General features: G+C 45.5%; 1 protein-coding gene across 4 annotated transcripts in view; it reads right to left on the bottom strand.

Moving 5' to 3' along the window:
- Positions 1-115: 115 nt before the first annotated feature.
- GATA3 (GATA binding protein 3) overlaps positions 116-17,683 on the bottom strand; it is a 27,557-nt gene continuing 9,989 nt past the window's right edge. For 3 of the 4 annotated variants that reach the window (XM_048927855.1, XM_048927864.1, XM_048927873.1), the window contains exons 3-6: positions 15,406-15,942; positions 12,625-12,770; positions 7,761-7,886; positions 116-1,505 (exon numbers count right to left, since the gene is read on the bottom strand). In XM_048927855.1, the coding sequence (XP_048783812.1) occupies positions 1,221-1,505; positions 7,761-7,886; positions 12,625-12,770; positions 15,406-15,942 (1,094 nt within the window). In that variant the 3' untranslated portion in view covers positions 116-1,220. The remainder of the gene's footprint in view (positions 1,506-7,760; positions 7,887-12,624; positions 12,771-15,405; positions 15,943-17,683) is intronic. The other variant, XM_048927882.1, reaches the window with a different exon arrangement.

The raw sequence follows: 17,683 nt of genomic DNA, 5'->3' as shown, positions 1-17,683 counted from the left end.
ATGGAGAAAGAAAAACATTCCCTTTCCAACCCCCAAGCACAAAACACTTTTAAGTCAACAGAATTGAATCTAGTTTATTCTCAAAAAAAAAAAAAAAAAAAAAAAAGAGGAAAAAATATGAAAACAAAACAAAAATAAAAGCAGGTCTTATCACTAGCAGTAAATAAATTTGTACAACCATTCAGTCTGTATAATAGGATGAAATAAATCTACATCTTTCTTATTTTGGTGCGTTGAATTATACATACAAACAACAATTACAGGAACTTGTTCACAATGCGTATAGACCTGGAGAATGGCTATCCAAAAACCCCTTGTTGGCAATGTCCGCATGTTAACACTGATTGCCTGACACCATTGGTACTTCCTATGTAAAGGGCCCATGGCCCAAAATGAATGATCTCCCTACAGGTTTTATTTATTTAGTTATTTAGTTAGTTAGTTAGTTAATGCATCAAAACCGTTCTAGCCAGCCCCCTCCCCTCTCCCAGAAATGAAGAAGAAACAAAACAAAACAAAAAAAGAAAATTAAAATAAAATAAAAGGAGAAGACATGACTGGCAGTTGGTCCATTTGTTCATTAAGACCGCGTTTCCTCTTGGTCTGCATTGTTTGTTTTTCTGGTTTTTAAATTGTCCTCCCGTCGTCTTTTTTTTTTTCTTTTCCTTTAAAAAAAAATCTCTCAGAGTCCTTCATGCCTTTTTCTTCGCAGCTCTCCAGATGCAATAAAGTCTTCCTCAAATGTACAGTATTTCTTACAATATAAGTTATATGCAATGTTCAGCATTTTTTATTTTACTTTATTTTGTTCACAGCACTAGAGATCCTGTTCAATAGGGAATGCGAGTTCTGAATGGCTTATTCACAAATGGTATCCAGATTCAGTGGGTAAGAATACATAGATGCCATAGTGAGTTCCTTTAAAAAGTGGCAAACATCACTTTTTTAAAACTTTTTTTTTCTTTTTTCCTTTTTTTCTTTTTTTTTTCCGTTTTTGTGCTTTTTGTAGTTTTTTTCTTTTTTTATTATTATTTTTTTCATTCTTACGCCTTCAAATAACATATTTATTTTTATTCTTTTTATTCTTTTTTTTTTTTTTCTTTTTTCCCCCTCCCATTTGATTTGGGACATCAGACCCATAACCACGCGCCTGCAAAAATGCAAGTATATAAAGTAAATCTCATTTTGAGACCGTAAGCATTCAGCAGGGGAGTCTCTCACTAACCCATGGCAGTGACCATGCTGGAGGGATGGTGAGGTCCAAAGGAGAGGCTGGATGGAGGATGCATCGGTGTCGGTGTAGTCAGCATATGGCTGGAGTGACTGAAGGGTGAAATGTGGCTGATAGAGGACATGTGTCTGGAGAGGGCGGCGGGGTTAAAGGAGCTGCTCTTGGGAAAGTCTTCGAGGTTGTCATGGACCTTTTTGCACTTTTTGGATTTGCTAGACATTTTTCGGTTTCTGGTCTGAATTCCTTCTTTCTTCATAGTCAGGGGTCTGTTAATCTAAACAAAAATAAATTATTTTTTTTTGTGCTTCCATCTCTTCTCCCCAGATCACTGTGGGATTCATGCACCCTATGCCACAGGATATGCCCAGGTCCAGCTGAACATCCAGCAGTCCCCTCCTCCCCCTGCATAGCTCAAACACCTCCAAAATTCAAATCAGGGCCAAAACCACTCCTGGGAACTGCAGAAAATCCCTGGTTGGACTGAAATTTGTAGAGATGAGAAGACAGAAAAGCACAGAGCCCCACAGGAGGAAAGCATACCCAAATAACTTGTAGTGGCTGAAAAATTTCAGCTATCTGTGCATAAGGTAATTGCAGCATGTTTAGGAATGAGACCAATCATTATCACCTTGAAATATTCCCTGCAGACACCATCTCACCCCCAGGCTCCCTGACTGATCTAAAACCATTAGTGACAGCAGCTGCTGGGATTTCAGTGCTACCAGGGGTCTCAAACTCTCCCAGGGGCGTTAGGGTGCTGCTCAAACTCTTCATAAGACTGACAGCTGATTTTATATTACTTGTACTTTTTAAGAAAGGTTTTTGCAACAGTTGGGAAGCATACATAAAAACCTTTAAAAATCTGTGCTTGGGCAATGACAGGAGTCTCACAGTGGCTCCTCTGCAGAATCCCACCCAAGGCAGAAGGTAAAACCCAAAGCACTGAACACTGCTTCTTGCAATAACTGTGAGTGCTGATGATGATGAAAAGGGAGGAAAAAATGGATCCACTATCCACTGAGAACCACAAGGCCAATGGAAAGAGGTTCCTGCAAGGATCCTGAGCAGATTTTGATTCGTAAGATCTTCAACCAGTGCAGGGAACAAAGCACACCCTTCTTTGAGATCACAGAATAATTTAGCTGCTTGCTTATCAGTGCCTTTCCCCACAGTGTGAGAACCATTCTGTGAGTTCTCTCCCCAAGGAGGCAGGGATACAATAGCTCCCTGTTATATGCAGGGACAGAGGCATGGGGAGAGGAAAGAGCAACCCAAAGTTCGTCATCTCACTCTGAATTAGTGACCCCAGGCTCTCCGCACCAGCAGTGATGAGAAATTTCACCTCACCCTAAAAAATGGGCAATTGAAATTCTGATTACCTCTGGATAAAGGCAGCCAGTGGGAGCAGCCCAGCTTGCTAGCAGCCAAAGGTATGCCAGCCCATGTGCAGATCCACAGCAGCCTTGGGGCAGCAGCAAGCCAAAACCTCAAATGTCATAGGCTTTAAATACAATATCACCCTTCTCCTTGACTTGCTGTCCTCATGGGATACACATACAAGGGAGGCCCTTTGCTTCAGCCTGTGATGGGAAAACATAGCCTGCCTGTTTCCAGTCACCCAGTAGGGATTTCTTGTCCATGTTCAAAAGGCAAAAGGTGAACCCCACTGGGGAGCAATGTCACAACTGATCTGGAGGTCCTGATCTCCAATAAGACCAGCTCAGACCTGGGGAGACATACATAAATTCCTGCCTCCCCAGCTCATAATGAGAATTTGCACCATGATATGAAGTCTCAAGGGCATCCAGATTGGATTTCCAGAGAAAGCAGCAAACACAAGCTGAGGACCTGGTGGTGGCAAAACTGCACCAGCCTCATGCTGTGCTGGCTCTTGGAGTGTCCTTCAGAACACCAATCACCTCCTTAAAGCAGCATCTTTCATGCTTTGTTCAACTGCAAAGAACGGATCCTCATAGACTGTGATGTGAGCCTAAAGGATAGGAATATGAGTTTTGCTCAGGATGCACTGAAACAGTTTGCCCAGAGAGGTGGAGGATACTCTATCCATGGTGACATTCAAGGTTAAGATGGATGGAGCTCTGGGCAACCTTATCTCTCTGTACATGACCCTATCCACTGCAGAGTAGTTGGAGCAGATGACCTTTAAAGTTTCTTTCCAACTCAAACTCCATGATTCTATGATAAGCTGTAGCCAGCCCTGCAACAGGGGTCAAGGTGCCATTCCAACTGATAGCATCATCCTGCTGTACTTGGCCTCACTCTCTTGCCAGGTATTTGACCCAAAGAGATAAGCACTCAGACAAATATCAAGAGGAGGGAGACCAGAACAGCCACAACAGCAAGCCAGAAACACAACAGCAAGCCAGAAACACAACAGCAAGCCAGAAACATTTCCCACTAACTTCTAAGATTAAACACAGCAAAGTTAAAGGGGTCCCCGAAACATCAAAGGCACAAACCCATATCTGTTTCTGGGGGAGAGAAATGAGATACCTGGAGGGAAGACCTTTCACATGAAAATTCATTGTGATAAAAATGACAAACACATGCTAAATTAAAATTAAACCACCCCAAAGCATGTATATGAAATTCATTAATTTCAGATGGAGCTAATTAATTATGGGCAGGAATTACGTTCTTTGTTGTATCATATGCAAAACACTGACTGCTCTGCTCTTGGGACACTTCACTCTACCTTTGGATATTGTGTAACAAAGGTTGCTTTTGAGGACTTTTGCCAAAATCAGTGATATCTCGTTCGTTTCTATGGGTGCAAGACAGGATGCTGCATGCCTCCAGCAAGGTACAAGCGCTCCCACCTATCTCTGAAGTGAGCAAAGGCTGATCCCACTTCTAAGAAGGACTGAAATAGCAAGGACAAGAACCCCACATTCGAGAGATCAAATCCAGGGGACAGTCATAGACATTATAGGTCTGATCTTGCTCTGACTGAAGACAAAGGGATTTTGCCACTGACCTCAATAAGGTCCTGTCACTGAAGCGGATTTATCCTTTAGACATAGTCATTACAATGTTGGGTTAATCTTCCAGACTGGCTGTATCTTAAAGAACACTCTGGGATGCCACAGGATGAAAGGCATCGCATCAGTGTGAAATATTAGTCATTCTTAATACTGGTGTTAATGGAGCCTGCTCTTGTTGAAGTCAATTGGAAAAATGTCAGCAACTCCACTAAAGGTACCCCAAGACTATTATAGTCATTGCTTATATCCTATTGTCAAATGGGTTCACTTCAGCTGAGGGAATCAACAGGAAAACAAACTGATATCTCTCATTAAAAAAAAAATAAAAAATTGAAAAAAGTGTTGGTATTATTTACTGCAACCCTTCTTGAGGTAGGCATGAAATGCAGACACGTTTTATCTTCAGATCAATCCATTAAAATACCCTAATGATCTGAAGTCCTAGGAGAACTCATTAAACAGAAAGAAAAGACAAAAGCAGGAAAGGTAGGGGGAACTAAAAGAGCAAGGGTTTTCCTACTAGCCTAAATCAGAATGAAATCGTCTTCTGAGTAGCCAAAAGACTTCTGCAGTCATTGACACATCTGTGCAGACACCCTGCTGCTCAAAAGGGAAATGCTATGGCGAGCCTGAACGCATTTCCAGCACCTCTCCTGGTGGAGAACCAACGCAGAGACAAGCACCGAAAAGGAGCAGGACCACACCTGCACTTTAAAATACCAAACCAATTCCCACCAGCCTACAAAACTTGTCCATGATCAACCACAAAACTTCATCCCAGCTATGAGTTGACTAAAGGCAGTTAGAGCAGCTCACCTCCTAGCAGCCAAAAACAGAAGGAAACTTCATGATGCTACCATTGCCTTATCACCAGTCACAAAAGAATTTAAAAAATAAAGTCACTCACATATAATTTATAAAGCAGAGTGTGGCCTTCACAGCTATTCACCTTGTAAGCCACGTTAGGCTGCAGAACAATGCCTCAGCACTGTGCCCTTGTAAAGCTTTAAAGCTGTGAGAGTGGTATTTTCAAGGATGATCTGCAGTGATGTTGCTCATTTCTCACTGTAGTTATAATTAAGCATCATCCAGCAGCAAAAATTAAAAAAAGAAAAAAGTGGAAGAAAAATCTGCCTACTCATAGCCAGATTTTAGTATCCTTGCCTAGTTCTATCATAGTACTCTAGGGGGTATCATTTAAGCAGGTCCCATCAGTGGATCTGCTCTTAAGGCAAGATACTACTTGACTTTGGTAACTAGCTGTACTGAGCTTTTCAGAAGCTGACAGTGTTTTTAATGAATATGAAAACGGTTCCAATCTGCTCAAGGCCTGCCCTATGTCACAGATTTCACTAACATCCCTAAACAATGGATCAGGGGGTCGGTTCAGGCCAACTAGTTTCACAAAGTTAGTGTTAAAAAGAAAAGGAGAGAGGGAGCAGGTGCTCGTTCCTGGAGAACTCCAGTGTTCAGCTGCCTTAGGGGGAATTCCTCCCGTCTGACAGCTATGGTGCAGATCCACATGAACTTAACATTCTGTCTCCATTTCTAGACACAGGGAGATACTGTACAGTCTTCAGGGCTATAAATGATCTCATCCAAATGCAGACATCTTCACCAGGTCCAACAAATGGTACCTGAGGTGAGACTATTCCCATTCAAGGGCTTTGCTGCAGCACAAGGGGAACAACCCAGGTAGAGGTGTCCCTACTGCTCGTGTTCGCGCTAGATGATTAAAATCATAGAATTCCTTAAGTCGGAAGGGAATTTAAAGCTCATTCAGTTCCAATGCCCTGCCATGGTCTGGCTGTCACCCACCAGATCAGGCTTCCCAGAGCCCCAAACCAACCTGGCCTTGAGCACCTTCAGGAACGGGGCACCTACAATTTCTCTGGGTTACCCGGTGGACCTGATGGCCTCATCGCCATCTAAGCAAAGTCCTAACATCAGTAGCAACACTGCCACAATGACAGCAGCACACAAAAATATACTCCTTCACTGAAGCTAGCTGACATCGTTACCTTCCTGCCATAGAAATAGCAAGCTATGTATTTTCTTATGATACTCCAAGTTTTCACTCCTCATGCCTGGTCCAACCCTCTGTTTGTAGATCACACAGAGAGTCTGATGACAACCTTTGTTTGCTACAAAGAACTCAAAGGGTGCTGAGATGCTCGCCCACTAAAGGGTAAACACATTTTCCTTTTTTCCAAGAGAGAGATGCCTCTCACAGAACAGGTGAAAAATTAGCCTAGTTGGGACTTCTTTTTTTCCTCCTGTTTAATCCAAACTTGTTCACTCATGTCAAAAATACAAAGAGCTTGAAATAACAAGGGACAGAGACACCACCAGGTTTGGCTGCCCCGTGAAACCCAATCCATCTTTGATGTACTTGTGTGGGTAGACATCAGGGTAAAACATAGCCTGAGATTTCTAAGTCAAACATAAAGCAAACGACCACTAGGAAAAAAAAAAAAAAAAAAAGTTATGCCAAAGCACAGAAATTGAAAGTCTTTTCCTTCTTCTGACATAATAATTATTCCAATGTCACATGTAGAATGAGAGTAACAGTAGTAGCCTTAAGACTCCTGTATTAGCAGTATTATTTGGTAGAAGACTTTTCAGATTCCTTTAGCGCTTTCCCTAGGGCACATATCCTTGGTTTCTGCAATCTGGCTTTGCATGGAGATATTAGATTAAATCTTCCAGCCAGTTTATTTTGTTACATTTCTCATTCCTTTCCATGACAGATGCCTTAAAATTCATATCACAGGTTTAGCACACTCTACATCCCACTAACTAAATCAAGTCCTTTCTGTTTAGGAATCGCTTGCGTCAAATGGGGCAAACAAGAGACCTAAATAAATCACCTCTGGGGACTGGCAGAGGGACGGGACAAAGATAGCCACAAACCCAGGAAAGATCTAAATAGTCACTGGCACATTTTGCTTTTTTGGCGGAGTTTGTGTTTGCTGGAGGAACCAAGCTGTGCGTAGAAGGGGTATCAGCTTGCAGGATGGTGTGTTGTCTTTTCCAGCACGCTGAGCCCAATCCGCTGTGGATAACATGTCTCTCTGTTGATCCACCCCTCCTTCCTTGGCTCAGGCATGGGAAAGCTCTAACATTACCCACTGACAGTCCTGTTTTATACCTTCCCAAGTCAGATCAGCTACATTTAAGGGGACACTCGCTCACTGCTTCAAAACTTAAGGTTCCCAAAGGGATCCCCAAAGGGACAGAGGAGGTCTCAGCACCACCCAAGACTGGATGTCGTAGAGTCATAGAATCATTTGAGTCAGAAGGGACCTTACAAGGTCACCTAGTCCAGTTCACCTGCAATGAACAGAGACACCTACAGCAAATCCTGAAGCCAACGAAGAGTTTGAACCACCCAAGAGTGGAAATCCTCAAACCAAGGAAGACTTTGGACCACCCAAGAGTATAAATCCTCATACTAAGGAAGACTTTGAGACACCAAGCATGGAAAGGGAGGCCCCGCTACCGCGCGTTACCGTCACACTTACATTGTGCAGCTTGTAGTAGAGCCCACAGGCATTACAGACAGGATCGCCGTTGGCATTTCTCCTCCACAGGGTGGTGGTGGTGGTCTGACAGTTAGCGCAGGACGTGCCCGCCCTCCTGGCTGCAGACTGCGGGAACAGGTGGGACAAGAAGAGGTGAAAAAAAAGCATTAAAAAGATGCCATCAGCAAAATCTCTGAGAAAGAAAACATCAACCACACAAGACTGACGCACAGCAGCAGAGGCCTACAGAAACTGGCTTGTGAGAACAAATAATAATTCCGACAAAAAATCCCCGAGGTACTTTAATCCCAAATTATATATGAACTGAATCAGGTGCCAAAGGGCATCCTAAAAGTGAGTGCTAAACCTCTGATAGAGCTCATCAAAATTAGCAACGCTGGCACGGCCCATTCCAGAGGGGAAAATATTATTTAAATGCCAACATGTCTTTCCATCTTAATTCTCTCAGACCCCCCAGGGATCTAATTCTGCAGTCAGGGCCTGAACCAGCAATTGCTGGAGTCAGTGGCATGAGTCACAATGGCTTCAGCCAGTGCTGGATGAGACCCGCGCCGTGCTCACTGGGCAGCTGCTCGCTGGGTCTGACAGCAAGCACAGCCCCATCCCATAAGTTCAGCTCTGCTTCAAAGGATACAGGCTCCAGATCGGAAATAACACTGCGGCGAAGAGCAAGAATCCCAACTTTTTAATTACACCCTTCTGCAGCCTCAAACTTCATGTTTATTTAAGGACTGGTAATGAGGTTGAAAGAAGAATTTACCATTTCATAAAAAGGGAGGAACAAAAAAAAAAAAAAAAAAAAAAAAGTATATGTGTCAAGGTGTATAAAGAAGCTTTTTTGTGAGCTGTGATAATGATTTAGGAAAGCCAAATTTAGCCAAGTCGCTTCTCATTCACATGCATGAATTCTTGCTTATCATTTAAAAACTGTAACTTTGGCAAACAAATTGTCCTTCTGCCACTGAAGGAGGAAAAGGAGTTTACAGACTTTTATATGAATGCGTATGCATGCTTGCATGCGTGCAAGTGCCTACAGCTCCTAAAAAAGATCTTTAGATCCCACTCCTATCTCTTCTTCATCAACATGACACAGTCCCAGAGCTCTGATTTCATCCCGATGCACCGCTTTCAATGGGACTGCTCATGTGCTTAAAGTTAAAACATGTGCTTAAACGATTTGCCAGATCATAGCAATGCTTGGCACCTTGCAGAACTGAGCCTTTAATGCTCTCTTTTGTGCTCTTACTGTTTCAAATTTACCCCTCACCCCACTCAGCCGCACACTGTAGCACATCCAACATTAAAAAAATAATAAAATACCGCATCTTTGGAGACTGTACAGCAAACCCAAAATGCAAACATGGACACTGGCACGGCGCTAGCATTAATACCAACTCTTGTTAGGTCATGTTGCAATTTTAATCATAATTGAATGTGGCGTAGGTGGAGAGAGGACGGGTTGGTTTTGTTTTAGATAGAGTAGGATTTTTTTCCTCTTTTTTAATTACACACACGAAAAAAAGGACTATCTGAAAAAATAAATCACGCTGAGCCCACAAGCATTAAGAAGAATTGAAGAATGCCCAGTCTGACAACAAGGGGCTCTTACGAGGCAGCACGAAAAGTGTTCTGCCTGCAAAAAAAAGAAACCATCTGAAGAAGTTGAGGCACCCCACCACCAAAAGCAGAGCCTATCGGGCAAGTTTGTGCACAGAGGCCTTTATCCTGTCCTTCTCTGGACTCTGCCAAGGCTCCAGATTTGGTTTCCATTCAAATCACCGGGTTGGTGGACATACCTGCTCGCAGAGCTGCACGCCCACCACAACCCAGGGGCCAAGCATAGGTGGCTCGGAGGCTGGAATGACTCTCTGTGGCAGCTTTGAATTTATCAGACCCAAAAATCAAGCCTAAGGAAATTTCTGAAAACCAGCGATATTTGACTCAGCCCACACAGGGGAAACATCCCCTTTGAAGACATTTGGGGTTTCAACACTGTGCTCACCATAATTTCTCGGATGGTAAATGTGTTTAAAGGTATGCCTCATTCCAACTACCTTTTCAGGATCTCAAGCAAATTCTCACCAGCTAATTATAAATACACCAATAAATCACTATGTTCATTATCTTCCCTAAAGCCTAATCCATCTGTCACTTTTTCTCTACAAAACCTTGGCATTGTTATCTCAATATTTTAAGTCCTGAACTCTTTTCGTCCCAGACCGTAGCTTTCATTCTGTACCAATTTAGACCAGAGACAGCAACAGTAGGCAGGAAATAATGAATAATAACACTATTTTCAAGGTTCCCAGCAATGGGACTGACACTCATCACCAATCCAATCATGTCCATGTCAGTACTGGAATGACACACTATCATCTACAGGACCAGAGCTGGTTGAGCAAAGACACAACTTCATGCTGGAAGTGCTGACAGTGATGGAAAGGTGGAACCAAGGAAGGTGCAGAAGGAGGAACTGAGTGCTGATAAACATGCTTAAGAGCTGGTTTTGGTGCCTACATTTACACGGAGTATCCAAAAAGTTGTAAGGGACAGCTTCCTAAAATCATACTGCATGTGCCAAATCCCTCTGAGAAACTAGCCATTATTCTTCCAAAATCAGTACGGACATGGAAACAGAGAGCTCTGCATCCATGTGGGCAATGAAAGAAGAAAATTCAAAGGAAGGCTTTGTCTCAGCTAAGGGCCATGAAGGAGCTACTACGGGCTTGGATGGGAGCACTCTACATGATCCACAGCTTTCCCCCCAAAACAAAGTAGAGCTCCTCAACCTGCAAAGCTCATCTCATCATTCCCCATAAAGTCAGCCCTACAAAGACTCCCATTGAATTTAATGAAGCTTGGGTTCCCAGCATCTAAGGATTTATTTGACTTCTCTATCCAGCCCATCGGAGTCCTGTCATTAGCTACAGTGCACTGGGATCAGAGCCTACAAAACCAGCCCAAGGTCACACAGGAAACTTGTGGCAGAGCAAGAGGTGCACACCTCGGCTTCCAGCCCGCTCACCTCCCAGAGCCGGGAGGATCATTCAAACCACAGACATGCATGCTTCCACATCCTTGCACAAAGAGATGCAAATGCAGAAGGTCCTGATGCATTCTGATTTTTTTCTTTTTGAGAGTTTTAGCAAGAAAAATAGAGGCAAATGGTGTAAAAAACATTGTTTCAGACAGTGATAAAAAAAAAAGGAGAATAAAAAAATCTGAAGTTCTCATTTAGCAAACACTGCATGCAAAGTTTTCTGTATCTCAGACTTCAGCTAAAATGCCCAAGATAGGAATGATTATGCAAGACCAGGTCTTTCTTTACATTTTTCATTCTTTTTTTTTTTTCCTTTTTTTCCCCAAGAGTGACCTTTCAAAATGTATTTATTTATATATTCCATTTTACATGTGCCGAGCTCGGGGTAATTCAGGACATTCTTTCATGGTTCCATCAGACACTTTGTGAAAGCTCTACCCCCTTTCCAGCCGCTTTCCTATCCTGCCTCCCCCTCTGCTTGTTTGGATACGCTCAAGCTCCTGTGTGTTTGGGCTGGGGAAACAGAGCTGTTGTTTATGAGTTATCTCCAGGGCTCAGATATCCGGCAGCTTTTTCCTAGGAAGTTGACTTTACACATAAAGAGAGAACGAGGAAAAAAAAAAAAAAAGAAAAAGAAAACGAGGTGTGTGTGCTTAAGACAGAAGGGCTGGCGGGAAGGAGGAGAAGAGAACAAGAGAGCTGCTCCAAAAAAATTAAAAATCCCAAGCCATACTTCCCTCCCTAGAAAGCCTTTCCTTTTTCCTAACGAGGCTGTGAAAGACAAGCCTGAGCCAAAGGAGACCAACATTTTCTTATAAGGGAAAAGCACTGAAAGTCTGTCCCTAAAAGCACGCATGGCAGAGCTCCACACCAGCGCTGTCCCCTTCAGTCCATCAGCCCCAAAACACCACGGCGATGCACGAGTTGCTTTTCCTCCACCTTCCATTTTTAATCCTAATGCGACCAAATGTGCCTCGATTCAAAACATTCAATAACTTCCCAGGCAGGGAACATATTTTTTCCCCCACTTGATATATTTTTCCCCTTGTGGTTTGCCTGATTATTTGCCAAATAGACTTCAACGCATTTATTAGCCATGCCCACAGCTTCCAGACCTTTTTGTGGCTTCCAGAGAAATTCATAAATAGATCACTGGGGATGCTATAATGTATTGCCTGTATATATTATCGTCCTGAGGCCTGAAACTATTATTTCACCATTATTCCAAATAGTTACCTGTGCATTTCACCTTCCTCCAGCTTGTGCGGTTGCGGGTGCACACTCAGTTTTGCACCCTCACACACTTTGCCATGCCCTACATTGAGATGGCAATGAGATGGAGACAGTGGCGGTGCTCAGGAACAAGTAACCCTGCTCAGGTCCCTTCTGTGTCACCACCAGCCAAGAGGAATGGAAAGCACACAGAAAGAAATTTCCAGCTTCTTATCTCTTTAGTCAGTGGGAAATGTCTTTAGAAAGAGCTTTCACCCTTGGGTCACCACCCAGGTCCGCTGTGCAGAGGCTGCCACCCTATTGCAACCTGGGAGAAAACCCAGTCCTGGCTTACAGAAACCTCTAGATCTTGATTTTTTTTAAACCTGTTTTATGTTTGCAATAGGAACAGACAACTGAGGCCCACAGTGCGTGGGATCCTCTCTCCAAGCATCCTCCATCCCAGCCCTCAGACACAGTGCGTCCACTTTTCTGGGCTGGCTGAGCTTTCCCTCTCCATCCCAAGCTGTGAACAAGAAACAAAAGTGGCAGGAGAAAACAAATTCTGTACAATAAAATAAAACCACTCACCAGCCTTCTCTTGGGTTTGATCAGGGGTCGGTTCTGCCCGTTCATTTTGTGATAGAGTCCACAGGCGTTACACAAGTAGTGCCCGGTGCCGTCTCTTCTCCACAGAGGGGTTGAGGTAGCCCCACAGTTTACACACTCCCTGCCTTCTAGAAACAAGAGAGCACATAGTTCACTTAGGGAAAACAGTGGTGAAAGAGGATGGAGAAGCCTCCCCCCTGCCCCAGAATAACTCCAAAAGGCACTGTCTGTCCTCTCCGAGCTCAGGATGTCCAAGAGCCCAAGGCCATGGTTAAGACACAGAGGTAGGGGACTATCAGCCCTCATTGGGTCTGATCCTGCCCCATCACCCCAGTCCTGACACCCCACGTCTCCTATGCCCTTTAGGAAGAGGTAGGTAATGGTGACAACCCCTACCCAAACCCCCAGGCAGCTCAGGGGTTCCCTGGAGCTCTCCCCCACACATGGGTCCCTCTTGGTGGGAGGAAGATGAGAGGCTGGTGGGTCTCTGTCACCCCTGGAGTTAGAAAAAAAGGGGCCTACGACCCTCCTGAGACAGACGGATGCCAAATATATGTCCACAAACACCTTTCTAACGCATATGTGGACCCTGGGTTCACTCCTTGAGCATCACCCTGCATCCCAGTGGGAGCCAGAGGTGCTCTTCCTTTGGTCTCAGATCAAACCCCCCAAATAATCATGGCCCAAGCACCAGAACACCTCTCCAGCCCTAGTCAATCCACAGTCACTGGGCCAGTACCCACTATCTATTTGTTTGCAAGTAAGCTTTCACTGATCAGCCAGCGGGGCTGCAGAAATCCTTCTGTCTTCCTCACTTTATGTACAGACCATGCCCAATATTTGGGACCCTGAATAGTTTATAGTCTTTTCCATCTTCTTCTCCTCCTTTTTGGCACCCTTCTGTCTCAGTTATGAGTGGACTCCCCCAGCCCTCTGGCTCCCAGGATTTAGGGGACACAGTACCTCACAGCTACTGACAGAGGGTTGAATGAGTGGTTTCATGTTGTTGTTATTTTGTTTCTTGCACCTAAAGGCACTCCCAGCCCGTCTGAGAGCAGCAGAAACACTCAGCTGGCCGAAGCAGAGCTAACCCAGCTCAGCAGTGGGTTCGAGCACGAAGCACCCACTCCCTAACCACAAACAGCAGCCGTTTTTCCAGAGCCTTTGTGCTAAACCTCCCTCCCCTGCTCCAAAAAATAATCGTAATAATGAAATGTTAATTTGCATCCGTTTCTCCCTCTTTTCGTCGTTCGCAAACACCCCCTCCCTTCTTTTCACCCGGACCCATCCCCCTTTGTCTGCAAGCTCCCCAGCTTGCTAAAATCGACTTTAAAAAAAGAAAAAAAGAAAAAAAAAAATAGGTGTTGCTCTTGGGGTTGGTTTATCGCAAACCGCAGAAGTCTTTCTAGAAGGTAAAGTAACAGAAAGTGGCAAAAGGAAAACAAGAGGAAGGAGGAAGAGGGGGGGCAAAACGGTTTGAAAATCCCGCGCAGCCGCTGCCCCGCGGTTCGGGGTGAGGATAAAGCGGAGCCGCAGCGGTCGGGTCGGGTCGGGACCGCTCCGGAGCACCCGGGTGGGTTCACTCCGCTCTGGTTAAGCGGGGCGGCCGCTCTGAGGCCGTTTGTGTCTCTGTCCCTCTCTTTTGTTTCACTCCATCTCTCTCTCTCTCCTGCTTTCATGTACAAAACACACAGGTCTGGGTTTTTTTGTCACTCTAACCGCATCCGGACTCTATTAAAGTTCCTGGCGCTGGATAAACAATGCAACTGTCGCGTGCAGCAGTCTGAAAATAATTGGATTAGCTCAAACATATCAGCTAAATAGAGACAGTCCCTGCTCAGACAGACAGAGTAAATGTCACCCTGGAAAAACCCTGAAAACTGATCTCATTCATGCCAGGCAACCCCGCAGCAGCCTCCACGGAAAAAAAAAAAAAAAAAAAAAAAAAAAAAAGAAGAAGAAAAAAAAGAAAAAAAAAAAAAAAGAAAGAAAGAAATAAGAAAAAAAAAAGAAAAAAAAAAAAAGAAAAAAGAAAAGGAAAAGAGTTTTGACTAATCGCCCTTTCTTCTACTCACACAGCAGCACCCTTTGGTGCACCCTAAATCCCGACCATCCATCCGGCACAGCCCCGCAGTGTGCGCAGTGCGCCGAGACCCCACCGCGGTGCCTTCCTCGGGGTTTGGGGTCCGGTCCGGGGGCGGGCACGGAGCTGGATGGGGCTGGGGGGTGAGCTCAGGGTAATTCTCCCCCCCCCCTCCCTGTTTCCCAGCCTCCCGGCGCCGCATGGGAAGAGGCCCTGGGCTGAGCCGCACTGGGAAGAGCGGGGCGGAGGGCAGGCGGGGGAAGTTGGCCGGGATTTAAGTACCATTATTAAAATACGTAGAGATACACTAATGCTGCGGTTCCCTCGGTTTCGCTTCCTCATTAAACGCCCGCAGCTGAGCACAGTAGAGGCGTTTGGGATCGCCCCCGGGGTTGGAGCCCGGCGGGAGGGAAAGGCTCGGGCACAAGGCTCGGGCACAAGGCTCGGGCACAAGGCTCGGGCACAAGGCTCGGGCACAAGGCTCGGGCACTCGGGAAGGACTTAGCCTGGGGTTAGCATCCCAGCAGGGTAACCTATGAGAACATACATACAACGTTTTTCCTCTCCGTTTTTCCTCTCCTTTCCTCGGGAATCAGCCCCCGGGTACGCAACCCACGCTCCATCCCATCGCTTCCTCTCCCTTCCCCAGCAAATTGGGACGAAGCAGCCAAAAACCCTACCTGTGCTCGACCGCGCTTTCGGTCGTGATTTGCACCCGAACCCGGTAGGCGATCCTCCTAAGAGGCTGCTGGGGGGGAAAAGTCCAGAGCTATATTCGGGGACATACGGTGGATAAGTAGTGATGGGGTGATGAGCGGAGGAGGTGGCTCCTCCTAACGAGGCCATGCTGCTCCGAGAGTGAGACGACTCCAGCTTCATGGTGTCAGCCAGGGACACCTGATATTTGATGCATTCCTTCTCATCCTGCCGGGTGGAGCCGGTGGAGCCAGGAGTGGAGATGGACGGATCCGGGGACACATCTTTAGGAGGGGTCGGTGGGAAGGTGAAAAGATGCGGGCTGGAGTGACCGGCTGATAAAGTGGAGGAAGAAGCGGGCGGGTAAACGGAGAGGGGTCCTGGCGAGCTGTGATGGATGGAGGTCTTGGAAAAAGGGCTGAGGTTCCAAGGGGAAGCGCTGTGGTGGCTGCTCAGCGCTTTGCTCCCATCCAGCCATGGCAGCGAGCCGTGCAGCAGAGGGGGCCGGCACACCTGGCTGCCTGCTCGGAGAAAGCACAGCAAGAAAAAGCCGGTTACATTCCCTCTGCCTGCCCTACGACCTGCCGGGGGATGCAGGCTGCAGTCCTGCTCCTTCCTCGGACGCTTAGAGCATAGGAGAAACCCACCTGGTGTGAACACTTCAGTGTTCTCCCTTTTAAAATGAAATCCTAAAAGCTGCGATCCTGAGGGATTGGGACCCCCCACGCGGGGATGTGCTGAGGCACAGAGCCCCCCTTTGCCCTCTCCCAGACAACCCCAGGTGGACTTGGAAGCAAAGATCCTGCACAAAATTGCCCAGCCCTCGCTGCAGAAACCATTTCTCTGAGTTGGGAAATAATTTGTCAGGCGCTTTCCGAAAGTAGCCATGGGCTACAAACCCTAGGTATATTCTGGCCAAACGAAGAGGATCAGAAGATGCCCAAAAATCTGATTATAACCTTTCTAACCTTCCCAACAGAACTGCTGAACTTTGCAAACTGTCGCAGTTTGTGTTTTCTCCCTTCCTCTCCCCCATCCTTGGGGTTGCACAAAAATGTCAGACAGATTTTGGTGGCAGTATGGCACAGAGAGAGAGTACCAACCTGAAAATAAACTCTCTCTCCAACCCCTTCTCATCACTACAAATTCTTCACTGTATATTAAAATACAGACCTGGGCTTTCAGGGGGAAAAAAACCGCTGGGCTTATGCAACCGAACCTTTCTTCCCTTTTGTCACAAATGTTCTGGAGGGATCATAACTCACATTTTAGCCCTTTCTAAAAAAAAAACATCCAAAGAATCAAATCTACCCAAATCCACTGCAACTTCAGCAAATCGCTGGAAGCTGAAAAAACAGTTATTCACCTGGAAGAGAGCAAGGCTGTGTCTGCTGTACAACCCTGAAACACACGGACACCCAGAGAGCCTGAATCTCTCCAGCTATCGTGGTACAGAGTGCTAAACAGGATAGATGCAAACACGAATCTATAGAGCCACAGACAGCAAAAGAGCGGGTGCAGTGTGGACACATATGTCTACATGTGGGCATGTGTGTGTGTTAGAAAACCTACAGGCTGGTTTTCATTGTACCAGACATTCGTGAACAATACTGAAAGTAACTGCTCAAAAGGAAGGGAAGGTGGGTTATACGAATAGAAAGGGTCAAGATTCATTATCTTCTCCAGGAAGTAGCATAGTAAATAATATTCAGGCTAGATCAGAGAGACCGCAGTTCCACTTTCTGCTGATATATTGGGGGAAAAAAATGAAAAGAGCAGAAAAGAAAGAAAGGACAAAGGCTTCTGATCCTCAGAAATAATTGTTTTAAAGGGACTAATGGCAGAACAAAGCAGTTACTGAGCGGACCTAATGCAGACTCGCACTCAACAAGTAGCTGAGGGCTGGGAGCAGCCCTGAGCCCAGCTCGGCTCCACTGCCACTCTCATCCCACCTTCTTCTCCTTGATTTTGGGTTGAGCCTCGGGCTTTTTAGATTCCAGCACTTCAGAGAGGTCACTCTCCAGCTGCGGAGCTCAGCGGCTGCTCATTTCCCTGCCTTATTATTATTATTATTATTATTGTTGTTATTATTATTATTATTCCCTAACTTTTAACCATAGAGACAACTCCAGTCACACACCCTGGGTCGCTCTGCTTCATCCCTAAAAAGATGGCACCAAAACATCCATCCCTCCACAGCCCCAGGCCCCGTCGGCCGCAGGTATTTCACCTCCTTCTCTAAAAGCAGTGACCCGGGAGCAA

The sequence above is a fragment of the Lagopus muta genome, chromosome 1, assembly GCF_023343835.1.
Source record: "Lagopus muta isolate bLagMut1 chromosome 1, bLagMut1 primary, whole genome shotgun sequence".
NCBI classification, from domain to species: domain Eukaryota; kingdom Metazoa; phylum Chordata; class Aves; order Galliformes; family Phasianidae; genus Lagopus; species Lagopus muta.
The sequence above is the reverse complement of the archived record's forward strand: the minus strand, read 5'-3'. Positions and strand labels throughout refer to the sequence as shown.